General features: G+C 41.9%; 1 protein-coding gene across 2 annotated transcripts in view; it reads right to left on the bottom strand.

Moving 5' to 3' along the window:
• kcnab2a (potassium voltage-gated channel subfamily A regulatory beta subunit 2a) overlaps positions 1–2,622 on the bottom strand; it is a gene marked incomplete at its 5' end in the record, with an annotated part of 88,326 nt that extends 85,704 nt beyond the window's left edge. Inside the window, 2 exons of one of the 2 annotated variants that reach the window (XM_083892276.1) lie at positions 203–244; positions 2,546–2,622. In XM_083892276.1, the coding sequence (XP_083748402.1) occupies positions 203–244; positions 2,546–2,622 (119 nt within the window). The remainder of the gene's footprint in view (positions 1–202; positions 245–2,545) is intronic. The other variant, XM_083892277.1, reaches the window with a different exon arrangement.
• Between the last annotated feature and the right edge of the window lie 15,268 nt (positions 2,623–17,890).

Below are 17,890 nucleotides of genomic sequence, written 5' to 3'. Positions count from 1 at the left end.
TCGACAGCAAGGTTAATATTATTATTATTATCATTATTACAGTGAAATAAAACAGAAGCAAGTGCACAAAACGTAAGAAACACACACACAAACACGTAATGTACTTTAAATAAAAAGAAATATATATATATATATATATAAAGTTGAGCATGAACAACCCTGTCCTCTGAAGACAGACAGAAAACTGGACAGACACAAGTACCTGTAGAACTGCAGCTGTCGTTTGGGACTCCCATAACGAGCGCTGAAGGCAGAAGGAGAAAGGAGGGAAAAGGAAAGCGATTAATTAAAGCAGGAAAGGGAAGAAGAAGTTAGTAAATGTGGAAAAGGAGATGAAGAGTGATGAGGGATGTTGACTGCCGTCGCGTCACATGAAGAACAAAATAAGAAAGAGGAAGGAAAAAGACATTTAAGGCGTTTATAATGTAAGGCACAAGGTCAGCAACAGTCTGAAAAAAGATCAACTGAAGCGGTTTATAAGACATGAGTAACATTCTGTGGCAAATTCAAGTTTAAAATCACCACATCTGTTATATTTTCCATTTTTGTACAATATTGAATAGTTTAGAATACGTGTCAAACTCAAGGCCCGGGGCCCAGATGTGGCCCGCCACGTTAATTTTTCTTAAAAATCGGTGTTAAAATAGGTCTATGCTGCTTTTAAGGCGTGCGTTGACCATAAAGTACATTTCCCACAATGCATGGCGATTGCGTTACCCCGCAAAGTGACGGCATCCTGTCACTAGATCGCAGTGTATCGTCGGACATTGAGACTGTGATCGCAGCAGAATGTGTTCACAAAAGCCACAACCAAAAAACAATGAGGCAGTGAAAGCTAGCTTTATTGTGGCTGAAGAAATCACCTGTGCTTCAAAGTCTTTTTTCTGAGGGTGTGTTTTTGAAGCAGAGCATGTTGAAGGTGTGTGAGCAGCTCTGCCCCGACCAGATACAGACTTTTAAAACTGTTAGTTTGTCAGGAAACACCTACGTGGACCAGCTTACATCTAACATGCATCATATTTGTAACCTGAATAAGTTACAAATACAGACGGTTGTTTAGTTATTTTCCGAACCCAGACTTATTCCAGAGATTCAATGACTTCCATCAACTTGTGTTTTTACACTGAGTTCATTAAAACTTGAGTGTCATTTCTTCACTTTTTAGTTAATAATCTTCTTTATATGCTGATAGTCATCATCCAATAAAGATGTCTGGGGTTTCCTTTACTTTTCTCTCTCCTCCTCTGGATTTTATCCAAATGCACTGCCTGACAACTGCTAGATGCCAAGTGGAGGAGATACAGTGATACGAGTCACCTGGAAGAGAACACTATAAACATCGGTCGGCTGCTTATGTTTATTACAGTAGTGCTGTGAGGGCTACAGGCACCAGTTGTCTTTTTGCCAGGCAACTTTATTAATTAATGGCTATCAACAAAGAGCTGAAAAGTGTGTTAGAAACTAATTAAGCACACTTTCTTTCAACACAAGAGTGATTTATATAATCTAATCTGCTTCCTAGTGATAAAGCCAAAAATCACACATTGAAACGAGTCCCACGGCTGTCAAACAGCATCAGTGATCAGAAAAATCTACAGCTGACAGAATCCATCTGGATTTAATGGAGCTAACACAGTCACACAGCAGCAACGAGGAGTTGAACTGATGCTTTTTCAGTGACGCAAGCTGATGAATCTCTGGCACCACCTGCTGGTCAACTATCAGAGTGCAGTGGCTCATCATACCCCTGATGTCACCTCTACAGAAGAAGACTGTGTACTTACAATACTTTTAATACTTTTAACCAGTTGAGCTGTATTCTTATTTTAATGGGTCTTATTGTTTCTTCTCTATTTTTATTATATAAACAGCAGTCCGCAAATTTTTGAAAATTTTTTGGGCTGTACTGTTGTTATTGGTGAGTTCAGTTTGTTATATGAATATTATTCCTGAGTCTCTGTGACATATTAGGAGGATTTTATGGCCAGTTACTTAAGATTAGTGCTGTCAACCGTTAACGCGTCAACGGCGTTTAACTGCGTCAACGTTAACGCACGACACGTTTCCATGACGACTGACCAGAAAAAGGCGCGTGTGATATCATGTTTACGTGACTCCCGATTGTTAAAATGAGTCTCTAAAGTAGCGCTAAACTTTAAAAACAGTTGCGCACATACGCAGTACACAGGTACGCTGGTTATTTATAGCGCTTCTCTTTTCGTTAAATAAACAGACCGCTCCAGTTCCACTGTAGGCGCGCTAACGCCACTAAAAGGAGCTAATGCAGCTAACGGTGCTCACTGGTAAACGGTGCATGGACTCCGGTGTCGTGGCACGTAAACACGACGTCTTTTTGCAGTCAGTCGTCATGGAAACATGTCGTGCGTTAACGAGCGTTAACCTTTTGCACAGCACTACTTTAGATGTATTACGTAATGCACCTTTAATTGTAAAAGTGTTAGCACGAATATGGATAAACTTAGAATGGAAAATGTGCATGGAAATGAAGAAAACTGTGTCATAAACCACACATCCATCAGCTCACCTGTAAATCATGCCAGGGGAGCCAGACTGTCGGAGGGAGAGGCGAGCAGGGGAGTCTGTGGTCGATTCAGGATACATGGAGGCAGGAGGGAGGGGGCGTGGCCAGCCTGCCGAGGACGGTGTTCTTTGATCAGGACCACGGGTTACAGTCCGTCAATGACCAGAGGCTCTGGAAACAGACAGAGACAGGAACACGTTTGTTACACAGCAAAACTGGCATTCTTTTCTGCAACAATACAACTCAAAATTTTACCGCACTTATTATACAACAGCTAGTTCTGACCACGTCGTTTGATTGGACAAGTGGCACGATACCACGAGTGCTGCTATCGAGTACAACAGCACATTGGGAAATTTAACTGCATCACTACCACTTCACAGGTGTTCACAGCAGTCACTAATTGCACCGATTGCCTACGCTGTGTTCCAGAAATAACTGTAAATATCATAAAAATCCACCGGAGAGGTGTCAGAGAAAAAGCGCAGGGGTGTAAAAGCCTTCTGTCTGCTGCCCAAGAAGGATGTCGCAGCATCGGACACCTTGTTGTAAACCAATGTCCCCGTGGGGAATAAACCAGCTGTCCTAAATTTTCATACAGGATGCGCATAGAGCCAAGGACACACACACACACACACGTCTTAGCCCAATTACACAGTGCGAGTGCCACGACGCTACACAAACTGATGCAGGACTTGAGGCGAGGGAGATAAATGTGTCGTGATCACACAAAATAAAGCTAAAATGAAAGATGTTCTGTGTTGCAGATGTGAACGTTAGTTCCTAGAGTTCTTGAATGTTGGGTCGAGAACTTTTCTGATTATCAGGACGACAGCGTTTATACCAAGGACATCCGAGCGCTGCAACACAGACGGAAGAAGCACGTTGAATAATAAACCTTATTCAGTCAAATTCAACCACTGCATCGGTGTCAGCTCACCCACGTAGTGCGCAGGATATGATGAGCCCACGTGAGAATTGCCTCATTTGAGAGAGATATATATATATATATTATTGTTGACAAGACTGAGGAGCGCACAAACCCACATACAAGTAAACGCAGTAACAAGCTTGTTTTTGCCACTCTGCCACATAATATTAATTATTTTGATAATGATCAGTATGTCGCAGACAAGGTCAAGAGCATGAGAGAGAAGGTAATTAAACAAGAGCTCGCTGAGCCGTCCACAAAAAGTAAAGGCTCTATAATGAGTAAACAACCCAAAGTTTAATGCCAAGACCGACTCAAGCAAACAGTGTAAGTGAAAAGAGGTTTAAATACTAGAGCTGAAACGATTAATCGATTCCTAAATTAATCGATTAATTGATTTGAAGCTTTTTTTTCATGATTGAAAGCAGATTTCTGATTGTTTTGGCTTCTTAAATGTGAATATTTTCTTCGTTTCTTTAAAGAAATCATTCAAACTGAGCCATTTAGACATTATGGAACATCATCATTACCAGGTTTGACACCGATGAACATTTTTTCGCATTTTATGACATATTATGGACCAAACGATTAATCTATTTTAAAAATAATCGTTAGTTGCAGCTCTAGCAAATATCACAACATGTTGTAGAATAGTACATAATAAAATACAGTTCAAGGACAGTCATAATAATAACAAATTATTACGTTTGTTTTTACTCTGTAATGTACGACTGCATCTAAAAAGCAATAAAAAAAGCAGTCAGGAAATAAGAGGTGAGTGAGTTCCTTTCACATAAATTATCCCACATAATCACTGCTACATAATATCTACCACTAGATGGAGTGATGTTCTCATTCTGAGACACCATGAGATGAACGAAAGAACCATCAGACCAATATAACCCCTGTTGTTGCGTCTAACCCAAGAAGCAGAGAAAGAGGGCGACGGCAAGAGAGCTGTGCATCGATGAGGCTCAGGAATAAACACACACACGGAGCAGCTGCCAACGAAACACCAAAGTAAAAGACCTCTTTAGAGCCTGGGATGGAAACACTGGTGGTTGCTTCAGAACGGTTAACTGTACTGGATAGAATGAAATGAAATCGTCTGAGAGCGTGGCCCCGTCTCACCCCGACAGAGCTGAAGGCTGAGCAGCCCGCGCTATCCCAATTTCACCAATGGCTGCACTCATATGAGTCATGCCTCATAACTGACATGGTAGTGATAACATGAAGGTGACTTTCTCCTTCCATCAATTTCCCAGACAGCCTGTATGGAGTGTTCCATGTACCCAAGGTCCCATTTAACACACCCTTGCCTTTTCATTCCACCGATGCTATGATGGGATACTGCTCATCCCTTTAATATGATGATGATGATGATGGCACGACCCCGACAAGGTGATGCACGACAGGAGATCTACAACAAATTCTCCTGGATCATTTGTCACCTGTGGATTAGAGGACAATTTTGCTTTTGGGATTTGATGTTAATCTGGACGGATAGAAATTATTACATAGTTTCTGTGAGATTCCATTTTTGGCATTAGCCGGGGATCTGTAGGGCCTGTTCAAGTGTGAAAGGTACAAATCTCAGCCTGAATTCATGCCTCAGTAACTTTTTGCTACTTTCCACGTCATGTGTTTTTTTTGTTGTTGTCGTAAAACGAAACTTAAGGGACAGCCAAAGAGGCTACTGGGAGCTAACAGCAGTTAGCATTTGGAAAAGTGATCATTTGCAGGCTCTAGCAGGCACAATGTCACATATAGCACGTAAATCCTCTGAGGCTGGAAGTTTGTGTAGAACTCTGTGTGGAGCTCCACGTGACAACAATTCCAGGAATTTAGCGTCTTGTGATGTCCCAATGAGTGTGGAAGTGAACATCGCGTGTTTTAGGATTTAAATGATTATAGGATTTAAATGATTAAAAAGTTGATTTTGCATAATATGGGACCTTTAACCTTTAACAACAACCAAATCAATGATTGTTTACCAAAGCTTGAAATGATGATGTGTTCAAATGTCTTATTTATCATTATTATATTGTTATTAACTTTGAATGAGTTACATGGAGCAAATAAACAAGAAAATATTCATTTAAGATTAAAAAAACACACAAAAACCAATAAATTGACAAACTAAATAGTAATAGGCGATAATAATAGACAATTCACCTATTAATCAATGACTAATTGATTAATCAATTCATATTTACAGCTCTAAATGACACTATTCAGTTGCTTTGTCACCACTGCTGCACACCGAAGACAAAATACCAACCCATATCAAAGAAACCGGTGACTTTAGCAAGAAACATTGAGCTTGTGACACATTAAACAACTGAAGCAAACTTGTGGAACAGCTACTACTCCAAATCTGAGTATGAATATAGATAATAATCATGCAAATGTGAATTATATCAGGTAAACAACTTTGGTCGACACCCAAATTAACCAATTAACCACACAGTTGTATAAATTAGAAATGACACCACATGACATACAGGAGTTAGGTCCTCCAGGATCCACTGAGTTCAAAGCACATGTTTACACCTGATCACTGACTGTAGCATCATTGTAGAGCAATGCACCAGTCTCACAGAGGGGCCTGTAGTCAGCTGCAGTTTCTGAGGATGCTGCTGCTGCTGCTGCTGCTGCTGACAACTGCAGCAATGCGGTATATTACAGACTCATCCAGGCTCAAGTTAGAGGCTCAGATTTACTGCACTAATGGGCCAAGGTGCACTTCACAGATTAAAACTGCAGACAGACGGAGACAGACGGACCAAAGTGCAAAGAAAATGGTCATGTTTGAGTACGACCAGACCGTGTCTAACCATTCAGACACAAACTATTGACAATGTTTCTTAAAAAGTGTTTATTATGGTTATCCAAAGAAAAAAGCTAGTCATTATTTGTTATATTATAATTAATTTCTTCATGAGAAAATGGAATTATTATATTATAATATTATTATAACAACACACCTGCACCAAAGCCTCTTTGGATTAAATGTTTTTGTCGATTTGAACATGGCCTCTATCATCAAGATCTGTGTTTTAAACTATTCATTTCACTGCACAGGAATGTGGTGTAATGCAGTGAATACACAGGAAGTATGTTGTATTTGCGTTAAAATAAAAATGAATGATCAGTGCGTTTAAAGTTAGTTAACGTTAGGAGGATCTTTAAATCTTTAAACATTAAATCAGAAGGAAAGTGACAATATAATCATAGTAGTTGAGGTAATCTACATGATGATCACAAACACATAATACAAACTCAATGAATTGGTAGCTGGTGGTGTTAAGTTGAGTAGACAATCTCAAAACTAATACCCAGAATATATCATTTAATTTCACATTTCATATTTCATTTTAATGTTGCAAAAAATACTATTCCATAATTTGAACATTTCAAATTTTGGATATAATTAGCTTCGGCTTCAAAGCAGGATATAATATAATATAATATAATATAATATAATATAATATAATAATACAGCTATAATTACAGGGGCAGTGGTTTAAGGGGAGACTTGATTGAAAGAGAATGATGGAGCCATGTTCTAACAGGCAAGATGAAGTCATGAAAAAATTAGCATATCTATAGCCTCTAAGCTCGTTTCATACACCTTAGTCTAAAATGCGTAATTCAATCACAAAAAGCAGTTATTCATGCTCTCCATCCACAAATCCACCTACACGCAGCTCTGAGTGAATTCCCTCTTGAGACAGGGCTTACGTGATCAAGGCAGGCTAGGAAAGGAAGTCAGCGCTGGCCCGAAAAGCACCGCGCCGTGCTGTGTAGCGTATGTTGGCGTCTGCGGAAAACACACGCGGACCTGAGCAGATGGCTTTGGAAGAAGGGAAGACAGGGGTCTCCTACATGGGAGTTCAGTCAGGCAGAGAGGGAGAGCGAGAAGAGCCAAGCGTGTTCTCCGTCAGGCTACAAAGAGGGGGAAATCGGACGGAATCTCCTCGTCTTCTTCGATATCATTCATCAAATAATGTAAGTCAGAAGGATGTACGCGCACGTGAATCTATGTCAAAACAGATTGTGATTTCAGAAACGCTCTATTCTCTGTTAAGCTGTGGACGGCCCCTTGATTACAGCGGCAGTGTGGGTCACTGGCTGCCAGCAGAGGGAAAAGAACCAACAGTCATTTACATAAATAGCCTATTTATGCAGCAAAGTTCTGATAAATCGCCCTCCCCCCCAGTTTAGAGCAATTAAAAGCACATCTGAGAGCTGCGCTGTCAGAAATCATTAAATTCCAGAAGAGTCACAGCTGATTTACACAGAGGTTCAACCATGTATTATAATCAAAGTTTAAGCTGTGGCCATCATCGTCTGATGTGACAGGGCCTATGGATCAGAATTCATCTGCAATGCGCTATAAAGTCGGGCCATAATACATTAGAGAACCAACAGGATTAAGGTTCTTTATATTTTCATGTATATCACACGCTTGTGGCTTAGTTGATCCGACATCAGTCAGGGCTCTGAAAATCTTTTCAAGTGTGAGTACATTTTTTCTAACATTTCATACATCTACGCCTCGGACTTTCATCCTCTGTGATGTAACGGGAAGCCTGTGTTCTTTATCCGAGCTTGCCCAAACTCACACTCGAGAAAGAAAAATGACATTGTGGTCAAAACCAAATCAAAGACAGAGGAGAGAAAAGCTTTTGCTTTTGATTGGCTCTGATCCACATATTCCTGTACAACGCTCTCCTCGGTGTGTGTGCGCGGCAGTCGCGAGATCAGCGATGAACGAACGAGACGTGTCGCGCAGGATGGTAATTCAAGATGAAGAGAAATAGGCCTACAGCAGTGGTGTAGACACAGGTATATGCCGTTATGCAGTTTGCCTTTGCAATCAAAAGGTTGGGATGTCAGTTATTTTAATTAGAAAACTAATTAAATTAAATACAATCCACCATGTGCAGTATGTTTTTGTAGGTAGTTGCCCTGGTGAACCGACAACCAGTGGTGATTTTACCGTGTGTGCAGTGTGCACAGGGAAGACTGGACTACGCTCGAGTAGTCAGTGCCAATGCATCACTGAATGAATGAAAAAGTTAGGTATATCTGCAACCAGTACAAGAATTGCTCTGGAGCCCTGTCAGTTAAGGGACATCTTTACCTTATATGACCAATCTCCCACTTTAAAGCGGAACTAGACCGGAAGTTCCAATTATCGCTGTTTTTGTTGGTGTGTATCATTACCTGCGTCATTACCTTGTTTATGAAGCCCTGACGGTCCGAAACAAACAGTTCAGCCACTGCTGAGAACGTTGTGTTTTATTGTAATCTCGGGGCTCAACGAGATCACTGAAAATCCCGTAATAGTTACGTAAGCAGCGGTTCTCCTGAACAACCGATCGTCCTGCTCCGGGCACTAGTCCGGGCACATCCGGTTACGTACATTGAACCGCAGAAGAAGAATAACGTCCGTTGTGGAGGTGTTTCACGAGCAACAGTGTCTTCTGACTCTGGGTCTGACTCCGGTTTAAAGTCATAAAAGGGACTGCGGCGGGGAGTCGTGACGAAGCTATTTTTAAACACTGTTAAAACAATGTTTTGATAATGAGGAGCAGTGCATCCGCCGTTCCAGAGGGGGGCGCTGCGCTTCTGAGAACGGATGTGCTGGATAGTACTGGCCAATTACAAGACTGTCTTCTGGGGGTGAAAGTTCACTCTGAAATCTCGCAGCAGAAAAACACCGTCAGAAAAGAGGATTTCTATCGGCTAGTTCTCAGCAACTAGGAGGTTTTTGACCATGAAAACAAGTAAATATATGTAAGTAGACCTCCATAACTAACTTTTATGTGCAACAGGACCACTCTATGTGACCTTTAATACAGAGTGGTCTAACAAATATGACGTTTTATGTTGACACTTAGAGCTGAAACAATTAATCGGTTTGAAGCTTTTTTCATGATTAAAACAAGATTTTCGAATTAATTATGAAAATAATCGTTAGTTGCAGCTCAAGTGACAACAGCCCATAAACGTGAAGCAACAACGCGAGTACACTGGTTTTAAGAGAAGACCATGGCCTTTGTTGGCGTCGAGGTTAGAACGTTCTTCCATACATACCTCTCCACCACACACCTCTGCATTCAAACATCCTTGGTGTCTTATTATAGAAAGTACATATAAAGTATCATTGAGTCTCAGTATCTCGATGAGCAGTAACTGTATGAGATATATGGTCCTCCTGGTTGCCTGTATCAATGACAGCATGTAGATGAATCAGCAATATGTATGTCCTTGTTCAACATTGTGGGTTAGGGTTAGGGTTGTGCGCTGCTAACGCAGTGTCATTCCGCCGACTTTAAAACATGGTGCTACGGATGCCGCTAACGGAAACAAGTCAGCACCCTATGGAAATTCCAAACAAGCAAATTGAATATTACAGCTGTATAGATTGTACAGCTAATGTGGGCCTGTAGGGAGCTTTGCGAGCACTGCAGACAGAGAGAGAGAAACAAGTACGAATGCTGCAGTGAACCAGGGAAGAACTGAGCAGCACAACACTGCAGCAGAAACATGAAACCATCTTACTTTCCTTCAGCAATAACAGAGAGGAACGTGTCATGTTAGGATATGTCTCCGTCTCTTCTTTACGGTGCCTTTCTTTGACTTTAGCACATGGAATCAAATCTGCACCTGTGCATCAATCACGGACAAGGGCTGAGGGCTAAAAACTAGACATGTAAGAAGAAGAAAATGAATAATATAATACAACATAATGCTTACTTAGTGAAGAACATGGGGGGGAAGAGAAGAAGCTAAATGTTCAAGGCAAGTTAACTGTTTCTTAATGCATAATGCAGGGATGTACCATCTTATAAAAAGAAGTTTTCAGATTGTGTAGGAGCGCCACACCTTGTTCTGCTGCCGTATGCATCATGTTTATGCAGACTCTATTCGCCCTCGTCAGAGGCTGAGGCTGAGAAGGCAGGGATGGTTACATCTCTGACTACAGTTCTTTCTAAAGACAACAAACGCCATAAATGTATGCGTGTACGGGCATTAGAGAGAAACACTGTAAAATGGCTGAATGTAAATTGTAGTGAAATCAGCTTTGAGTTGCTGTTAAGATTAGAAAAGCACTTTATATGTATAAATGCAGTCCATTCAAAACAGGCTTTATCCACAGAAGACATTCTGCTGTGTCACAGAAGAAAAAGCACTCACTCCTGCACTTTGAGAAAACAGTATGAGACTGCATACCAGGACCATGAATTGGCAACATCTAAATAGGATTAAGCCGTCCCTTATTTTATCATATACATCTGTGCCTTTCCTACATCATAGCACACGAACAAGAAAGGTTTGCACTTAAACTTTTTTGGTTCAGCCAGTGGAAAGCATTACTGAGGCTCAGTTGCAGCGGTAAACAATACTTCTAAATCCAGTCAAACATTGGAGAGGATCAAGAGGGCAGCAATAGATTGTAAAATCATTAGACCATCAGTTGTTTTACGCCGCACTAGACTGTATCTCAGTCCCTCAGGAAATTGTTAAGCCTGGTGGCAAGGCACCTTTAATTGGGTGCTGGCGGCGGCCAAGTGTCTTTTGTGAAGGGGTCCTGGCGTGAGCAAATGATGTGATAAGAGAATTATAGACGGAATCGCCAACTGTAACACAGATTGCAGAGGATACTACATAAAAATCGACACTTAAAGTGTCACAACCCCATCCTTCGCCTCCACTCTTTGACACGGGATGAAAACTAGCTCTAGCCCGATTCCAGCTCCTGTCTCCAAAACCACCTGCCACCGCCACAAGACTTTATCCCCATATATTGTACCCTATTTCCAAGTTAACCTAGTTCTCTGGTGTCCTAATGAACATGTCTGTGACATGCTCTGGTCAAAATACCGTAAGGATGAAGCACCACAGCAGTTCAATCACTCTGCCAAAACAGCCCTGTTCAGAACGCTAGCTTTTGAGCGCCTGTCTCTTTAAATGCAAATGAGACACAGGAAACTACGTCATCGTTACTGAGGCTCCAGTAGCTAACAGCAGTTAGCATTTGGAGAAGCCATCGTTATTGCCGTCATATATAAAATGTATCAACTGGACGCGTAAATTCTCTGAGGCTGGAAGTTTGTGTAGAACTCTGTGCTGCACTGTGCAGCCAAGAATAGAACACTTCACCGACTTCCGCTCTCCCGGATACTATTGCCCCCCTGCACTCTCGCGTTTTTTAGGGACAAAGCGGAGCGCCGTGAGACAACAATTCCAGGAATGCGTCATTCTGACGTCACAATGAGTGCGGAAGTACAGTATCCTGTACTTAGACTGAGGCAGACCACAAAAACATGAGCGAGTCATTTTTTTCCCCACTTTGCCTACTCATAGGGCCTCCAGAGTCCCCAATATAAGGATTAAAATTATTAAAACGTTGATTTTGAATAATATGTCTGCTTTAAGTTTCATTTCTGTTTAACTACGAGAAGATCGCTGAGGAACTTCCTCACTTGAACAATTACATGAATAAATCTGCGTTGCCTCGGCCTGGCAGTGGGTCAAGTATCTGCATGTGTACACCCTTGATTCCTAAGTGCATCAGCTACTTAACAAAACACTTAAGCATCTATGATATTTCTGCGTCTACACAAAGCGGAAGCGTTAAATGTTTTTTTTATGGACAGAACTGTGGCTGGACATCTGATATTTTGGTACTGACTCAACAACAGCAACAGCCTTTCACAAAAACACAACCGGCAAAGAGGAGTAAGCTTACTCATCGCTCCATCTGACAGGAAGGGTGTGCTTCTATAAGAGGTTACTACGTCGACGCAACAGTAACCATAAATACAGACAATATAGCCGGTGGTGGCATTTAAGTCATCTGCCAGATATAGCTAAAGGAGTCTGTGGTGTCTGCAGCTGGCAGCGAGCCACTGCAGCATTGTGAGATACTGGATATGTTGACTCCTCAAGCCCATGCTGCTGGTGTTCTATTCATGCAATTGCACCAATAACTTAAATAGATTGTTGAATAATTCACAAGGCCTTTTTTTTTTTTGATGCATTGTCCTAATGTCTTCGCTTTCAAACCCCTCGATAGCGTGGGTATTTCATTTACCAGCCACACAGGATTCAATCACCTCCCTCAGGGTGCTACAGTGCTAATCTAACACATGCTGTCTCTAACTGACACAAAAAACACTGCGAGCACGGTCCAGAGTTCCTAATGAAATCTGGCACGAATGCAGCAAGTGGCTGGCGGCTCCGACCAGAGTCTGAGAGGCCCTGGGAGAAGAAGCAGCCTGCAGCAGCAGCAGCAGCAGCAACTAGCAACCAAACAAGTGCCTTCTAACAAGCAGGAGAGGAAGGAAAAGCAAGCAGAGGATCGACTGCAGTAGACATTGACGAGGAAATGCTGAGGAGGCAACTCCAGAGCGGGCGGGTCCAGGGAGGATTGGTCACTATCCATCACTTTATTTTACAATGTTGTCTCTTTTCAGGTGGCTGTGTTTGAACATAACTAGAGAAAAAGAAGCTATCGTTCACCTACAAACATACACTTTTTATCTGACACCATCACAGTGTCAGATAAAATGACTCTTATCATTAGTCATGTGGACTCTCACTGCACTGCTTGTCCGTCAAATGTGTTCAAAACTTTTGTCACGTACAATGTGGAACACAAAATGCTTTCACACGCCGCTTTTTCAGATCCTTTGGTGTCGCGAATGCCAGCTCAGGGGGACGGTATTATTATATTATATATTTTTTTTTGATTGATTTAAAGAGGATTTAAGGCCAAGCTGCACTCGCAGCATCTTCTGCTAAAACCTGGCAGTAATGCAAAGTCACTGATGACTGTGGAAGAAGGAAAAGCAGAAGCGTGAGTCAGTGCAGTTGTGCTGCACATTGCACAATTACAAAGAAGTTATGTGACGTAGCCTTGCTTTTGTTTATCATGTGTTTCTATCTAAAGTAACCGGTAATGGCGGTGTCCTTGTGCCTGGAGGTACAAGAAGCTTAGTGGGTGTTCAAAACCGTCCTCCCTCTATCATTATCCCCACTTTCTTCCAGTACCTACAATGGCATATTGTTGAGGATAATACAATATGGCACACATCCCATCACAGTCAAGCTAGAGTAGCTACAGGAGTTGCCGTTAACTGTGTTAGTTTTTAAAATAGTCCATGGATTATAAAATCAATCGGTCACTGCGACCACTGTCGACCCTGTATGTCACCCGTTCTGGTCAGCTGTTTGCCACACAGTGGGGTTGCTCAGAGATGCTGCTTTACAGCCAACCTGGAGTAACACGCAGGGAAATTCACCTCAATTAACTTATTTTAAGTGCTGGGAACTGGCGATAAAACAGTCAACCTCACAGGGCTGTTGCCAAGTTTACTATAAAAGATTTAGAGCCCCCTCACTATAAAGTAGTCCACTGTCTAGAGTACAACCTGCTCTCCACCACACCTCTGTCTTCAGGCATCTTCTAGGGAAGCACCAATCCACTTTTTTTTCACTTCCGATCCGATCTCTGAATTCGGATATCTGCCAATACCGATACTGTACACGAGACGGTATTTTTTTAAATACCGTCTCGTGTTGATCATTGATTTCACTGGACATTTTGGCCGGTGATATTTTTTTGCCGGCCAAATTCACGTGACAATGGCCAAAACCCGGCATATACCGGCTAACGTGAACCCTGGCCTTGGAGGAGTGTGATTTTTGTTGTTTTTATGCTGCCGTCAGTACTGTTCTCCTCAGAGAGCAGGCGTTTTTTAAACGGCGACGGCTGCGATTACGTCGGCTGAACTTCCTGGGTAACTCCTGGTCAATCATGCTCGCCTGCTAGCTGGCTGTAAACTGTGGAACGGATTTCCTGAATGGAGTCACGCATCGTTACTCCGCGTCTCATTGAGACGCACCTCAGTTCAGGAAACCCATTCCACTGTTTGCAGTCAGGGAATCACTTGCGGAGACATTTCAGCAGACACGCACACACAGACGGATCGGAAATCTCTACAGTTGGATCGGAAATTTTCTACTGGATCGCATCGTCCCCAGCCCTAGCAACATGTTATTACATGGAATCAACTGGAAAAATCAACAAGGAATACATCAGCCTTCCCTATTTCTGATACATAGCTGAAACACTTTTTTTTATGTGAAATTGCTGTATTCAAATTAAAACGTAGTGCTATCAATTTAGTCCTTTTACTATCAGCTGTGAGAAAGTAACTGTCTGCACTATTAAAACCTTCTCAGGCCATTATTGTGAAATACATATTTCAATATATAAAATCCTTGCGTATATACAGTTGCCAAATTAGTCAAAAAGCCGATAGAGGTTTCTCAAACCTTAACCCTTTCTGCGACTTTTTGGCCAAACCTGAGCTACTTCCCAAGGACGAAAGTCGCCAGTTCTGACACACGAGTGAGCTGCATCTGGCTCTATTGACTGCGGGTTGGGAGCTGGTCTGACTGTAGACACACTGTGACTGCACAGCACAGATGTCACAAATATGCTAATGTCTCTGTGACGTTTCCTGGCCACATGTAGCGACTTTTTCCGGGCCTGGCTTTAACTACTTCCCATTGAACGTAGTTGGCAACACCGATGAGCATGAAGTGCACATGGCTTCCAGCCTCCTGATCGCATACATGTGTGCAGATCAGACTCACTCGTGGATGACTTGGCCGGGTCACACTCCATAGATAGACACACACACACACACACACAACACCACCTCAGGACAATAGTGTAAAGTGCAGAGTGAAAACATCCTTCACTTAACCCGTTTATGACTCCAGCAACTAATTGCTTAAAGGTCACATAGAGTGGTCCTGTTGCGCATAAATGTTAGTTATGGAGGTCTACTTACATACATTAACTTGTTTTTATGGTCAAAAACCTCCTAGTTGCTGTAAACGAGCCGATAGAAATCCTCTTTTCTGACGGTGTTTTTCTGCTGCGAGATTTCAGAGTGAACTTTCACCCCCAGAAGACAGAGTCTTTATGATTGGCCAGTACTATCCAGCACATCCGTTCTCAGAAGCGCAGCGCCCCCCTCTGGAACGGCGGATGCACTGCTCCTCATTATCAAAACATTGTTTTAACAGTGTTTAAAAATAGCTTCGTCACGACTCCCCGCCGCAGTCCCTTTTATGACTTTAAACCGGAGTCAGAAGACCCAGAGTCAGAAGACACTGTTGCTCGTGAAACACCTCCACAACGGACGTTATTCTTCTTCTGCGGTTCAATGTACGCAACCGGATGTGCCCGGACTACCGCCCGGAGCAGGACGATCGGTTGTTCAGGAGAACCGCTGCTTACGTAACTTTTACGGGATTTTCAGTGATCTCGTTGAGCCCCGAGATTACAATAAAACACAACGTTCTCAGCAGTGGCTGAACTGTTTGTTTCGAACCGTCAGGGCTTCATAGACAAGGTAATGACGCAGATACACACCAAAAAAACAGCGTTTATAGGAACTTCCGGTCTAGTTCCGCTCCAATAAAAATGAACCTACAGCTAGTATTACAGAACAGGTTTTCTGAAAACTCCCTGGTTCTGATGTACAACAGGAAAACAGAAAATTTTGTATTTAAACATGATCTGTGCAACAACAGGAGCTGCATCGCAGCAGGCATATAGTGAGATAAACTGAGTCTTCTATCAGAAGTAGGACAACGTTAATGCCTACATACAATGACCGTGTGGTAGTGTATAGATGCATCAAAGCATGCTTTAACATTAGGGCTGTTTGAGCATCTATGGGAAGACAGAAACAAGATCTCGCTCTTTCTTTTTTCATACAAACACACATGCATTCACATTAACAACCTACACAGACCCTTAGCACATGTGTGGTCAAGCATGAGACGAGTACCAGGTTTCCTGAGGCATTAATGTTAACAGCGTGCTATATATATATGCAAGTGTTAAGCTTGCACATAGTCTGTGTCACATAAAATCACCGTAGAATTAATGTGGAGGTGTTTTGTATTTACCGATTGACATCGGTGTCCCTGAAGCAACAGCAGCTACGCTTTAAGGAGAGAGCGCTTCTAAGAGTATTTGGGGGCAGCAGCGTTTGTTTTGATCCTGCGTGGCAGTGCAATGCATCTATGCATTACGGTGAGTCAGTGTGCCAATTTATGCTGTTACAGTAGCCTTCGTAAACTGTGATGCTAAGAGCAGGCCATGTGTAAGACTGTGAAGATGGGAAATACTGTGAAGCAGCAGCACTGCAACAATAATTACTATCATCATAAATTACTTTTTATTTTATTCTGGAATTGAAATGAAGGATGCAGCGGTTTGTGATTTGGTTCGCTTTTGAGCATTTTAGGCAAATTTTACAGGAATATGACAGGGTTTAGGAGAGGAAAAATACAATTTATTATTCCAAAAACTTTTCTTTTTTTTTTATATATATTCTACTTTGAAGCATAAAAACATACATGGATAGAACTGAAATGTATGCTGATGAATAACTATTGTATTCATTTTAAAACCTAATGGGCGTTCTTATGTATTATGGTGTTTTAATGGTCCCAGCTGCGACAGAGACTAACATTGTAAAGGACCTGTGCTCCTCATTAGAACATAACCTGGTCCTAATGAGGCAGAACCTCATGTACGAGGTCACGGTTGAGGTTAGGTTGTCCGAATGAATGAGGGTCAGTGCAGTGTCGGAGCTGCAGTGCAGGTGTGCGATGACGGAATCCTCATGTTTCACCGTTTATGCTGCTGTGTGCAGCATAAATCCCTCATAACATTTTAATCTTATGGTTTTAAAATACAGTATAATAATCCATTGACATCAGTTAAAGGCTAGAGAAGAAATTTCAAAGAGTAGATGCCAATGGTTACGCCTTTCTTTTTTTTTTCCAAATGCAATCTGTTCGTCTGTTCTCTCAAATGTAAAAGGCTGAAACATTATTTCCATTATTCATTAATATGTCAATCATTTTCTTGATTAATGGAGTAATCGTTTCATCCATAAAATGCAGATCACGGTGAATTAAACTTCCAAAAGATACATACATCCACAAAACCAGTGTGTTGATTTTAGTGCAGCAGAAGAGCAAAAGCACCAAGGGGGCAAGAAGACAATTTTTTTTTCGATGACAAGCTCTAAAAGAGCACGGTCAGCGATCTAAAAACTTTACAAAGTAAAGACACAGGCCCAGAAGTCAAATCTCGAAGCCATACATCATAGCAACCTGTCCTGTAAACCTTCCCTTTCACTTTTGCCACGATCCCTCTGCAACACATAACCCCTGACACTCATTTCCAGGTATATAAACTCCTTGTATCGTCACCATTATCCCCTGACTCATTGTCATTCACACACAGGTATTCTGTCTTGCAGACCTCCACCTCTCTTCCACCTCCTCTCACTGCAGATTACAAT

The sequence above is a fragment of the Microchirus variegatus genome (assembly GCF_963457635.1).
Source record: "Microchirus variegatus genome assembly, chromosome: 7".
Taxonomy (NCBI): domain Eukaryota; kingdom Metazoa; phylum Chordata; class Actinopteri; order Pleuronectiformes; family Soleidae; genus Microchirus; species Microchirus variegatus.
The sequence above is the reverse complement of the archived record's forward strand: the minus strand, read 5'-3'. Positions and strand labels throughout refer to the sequence as shown.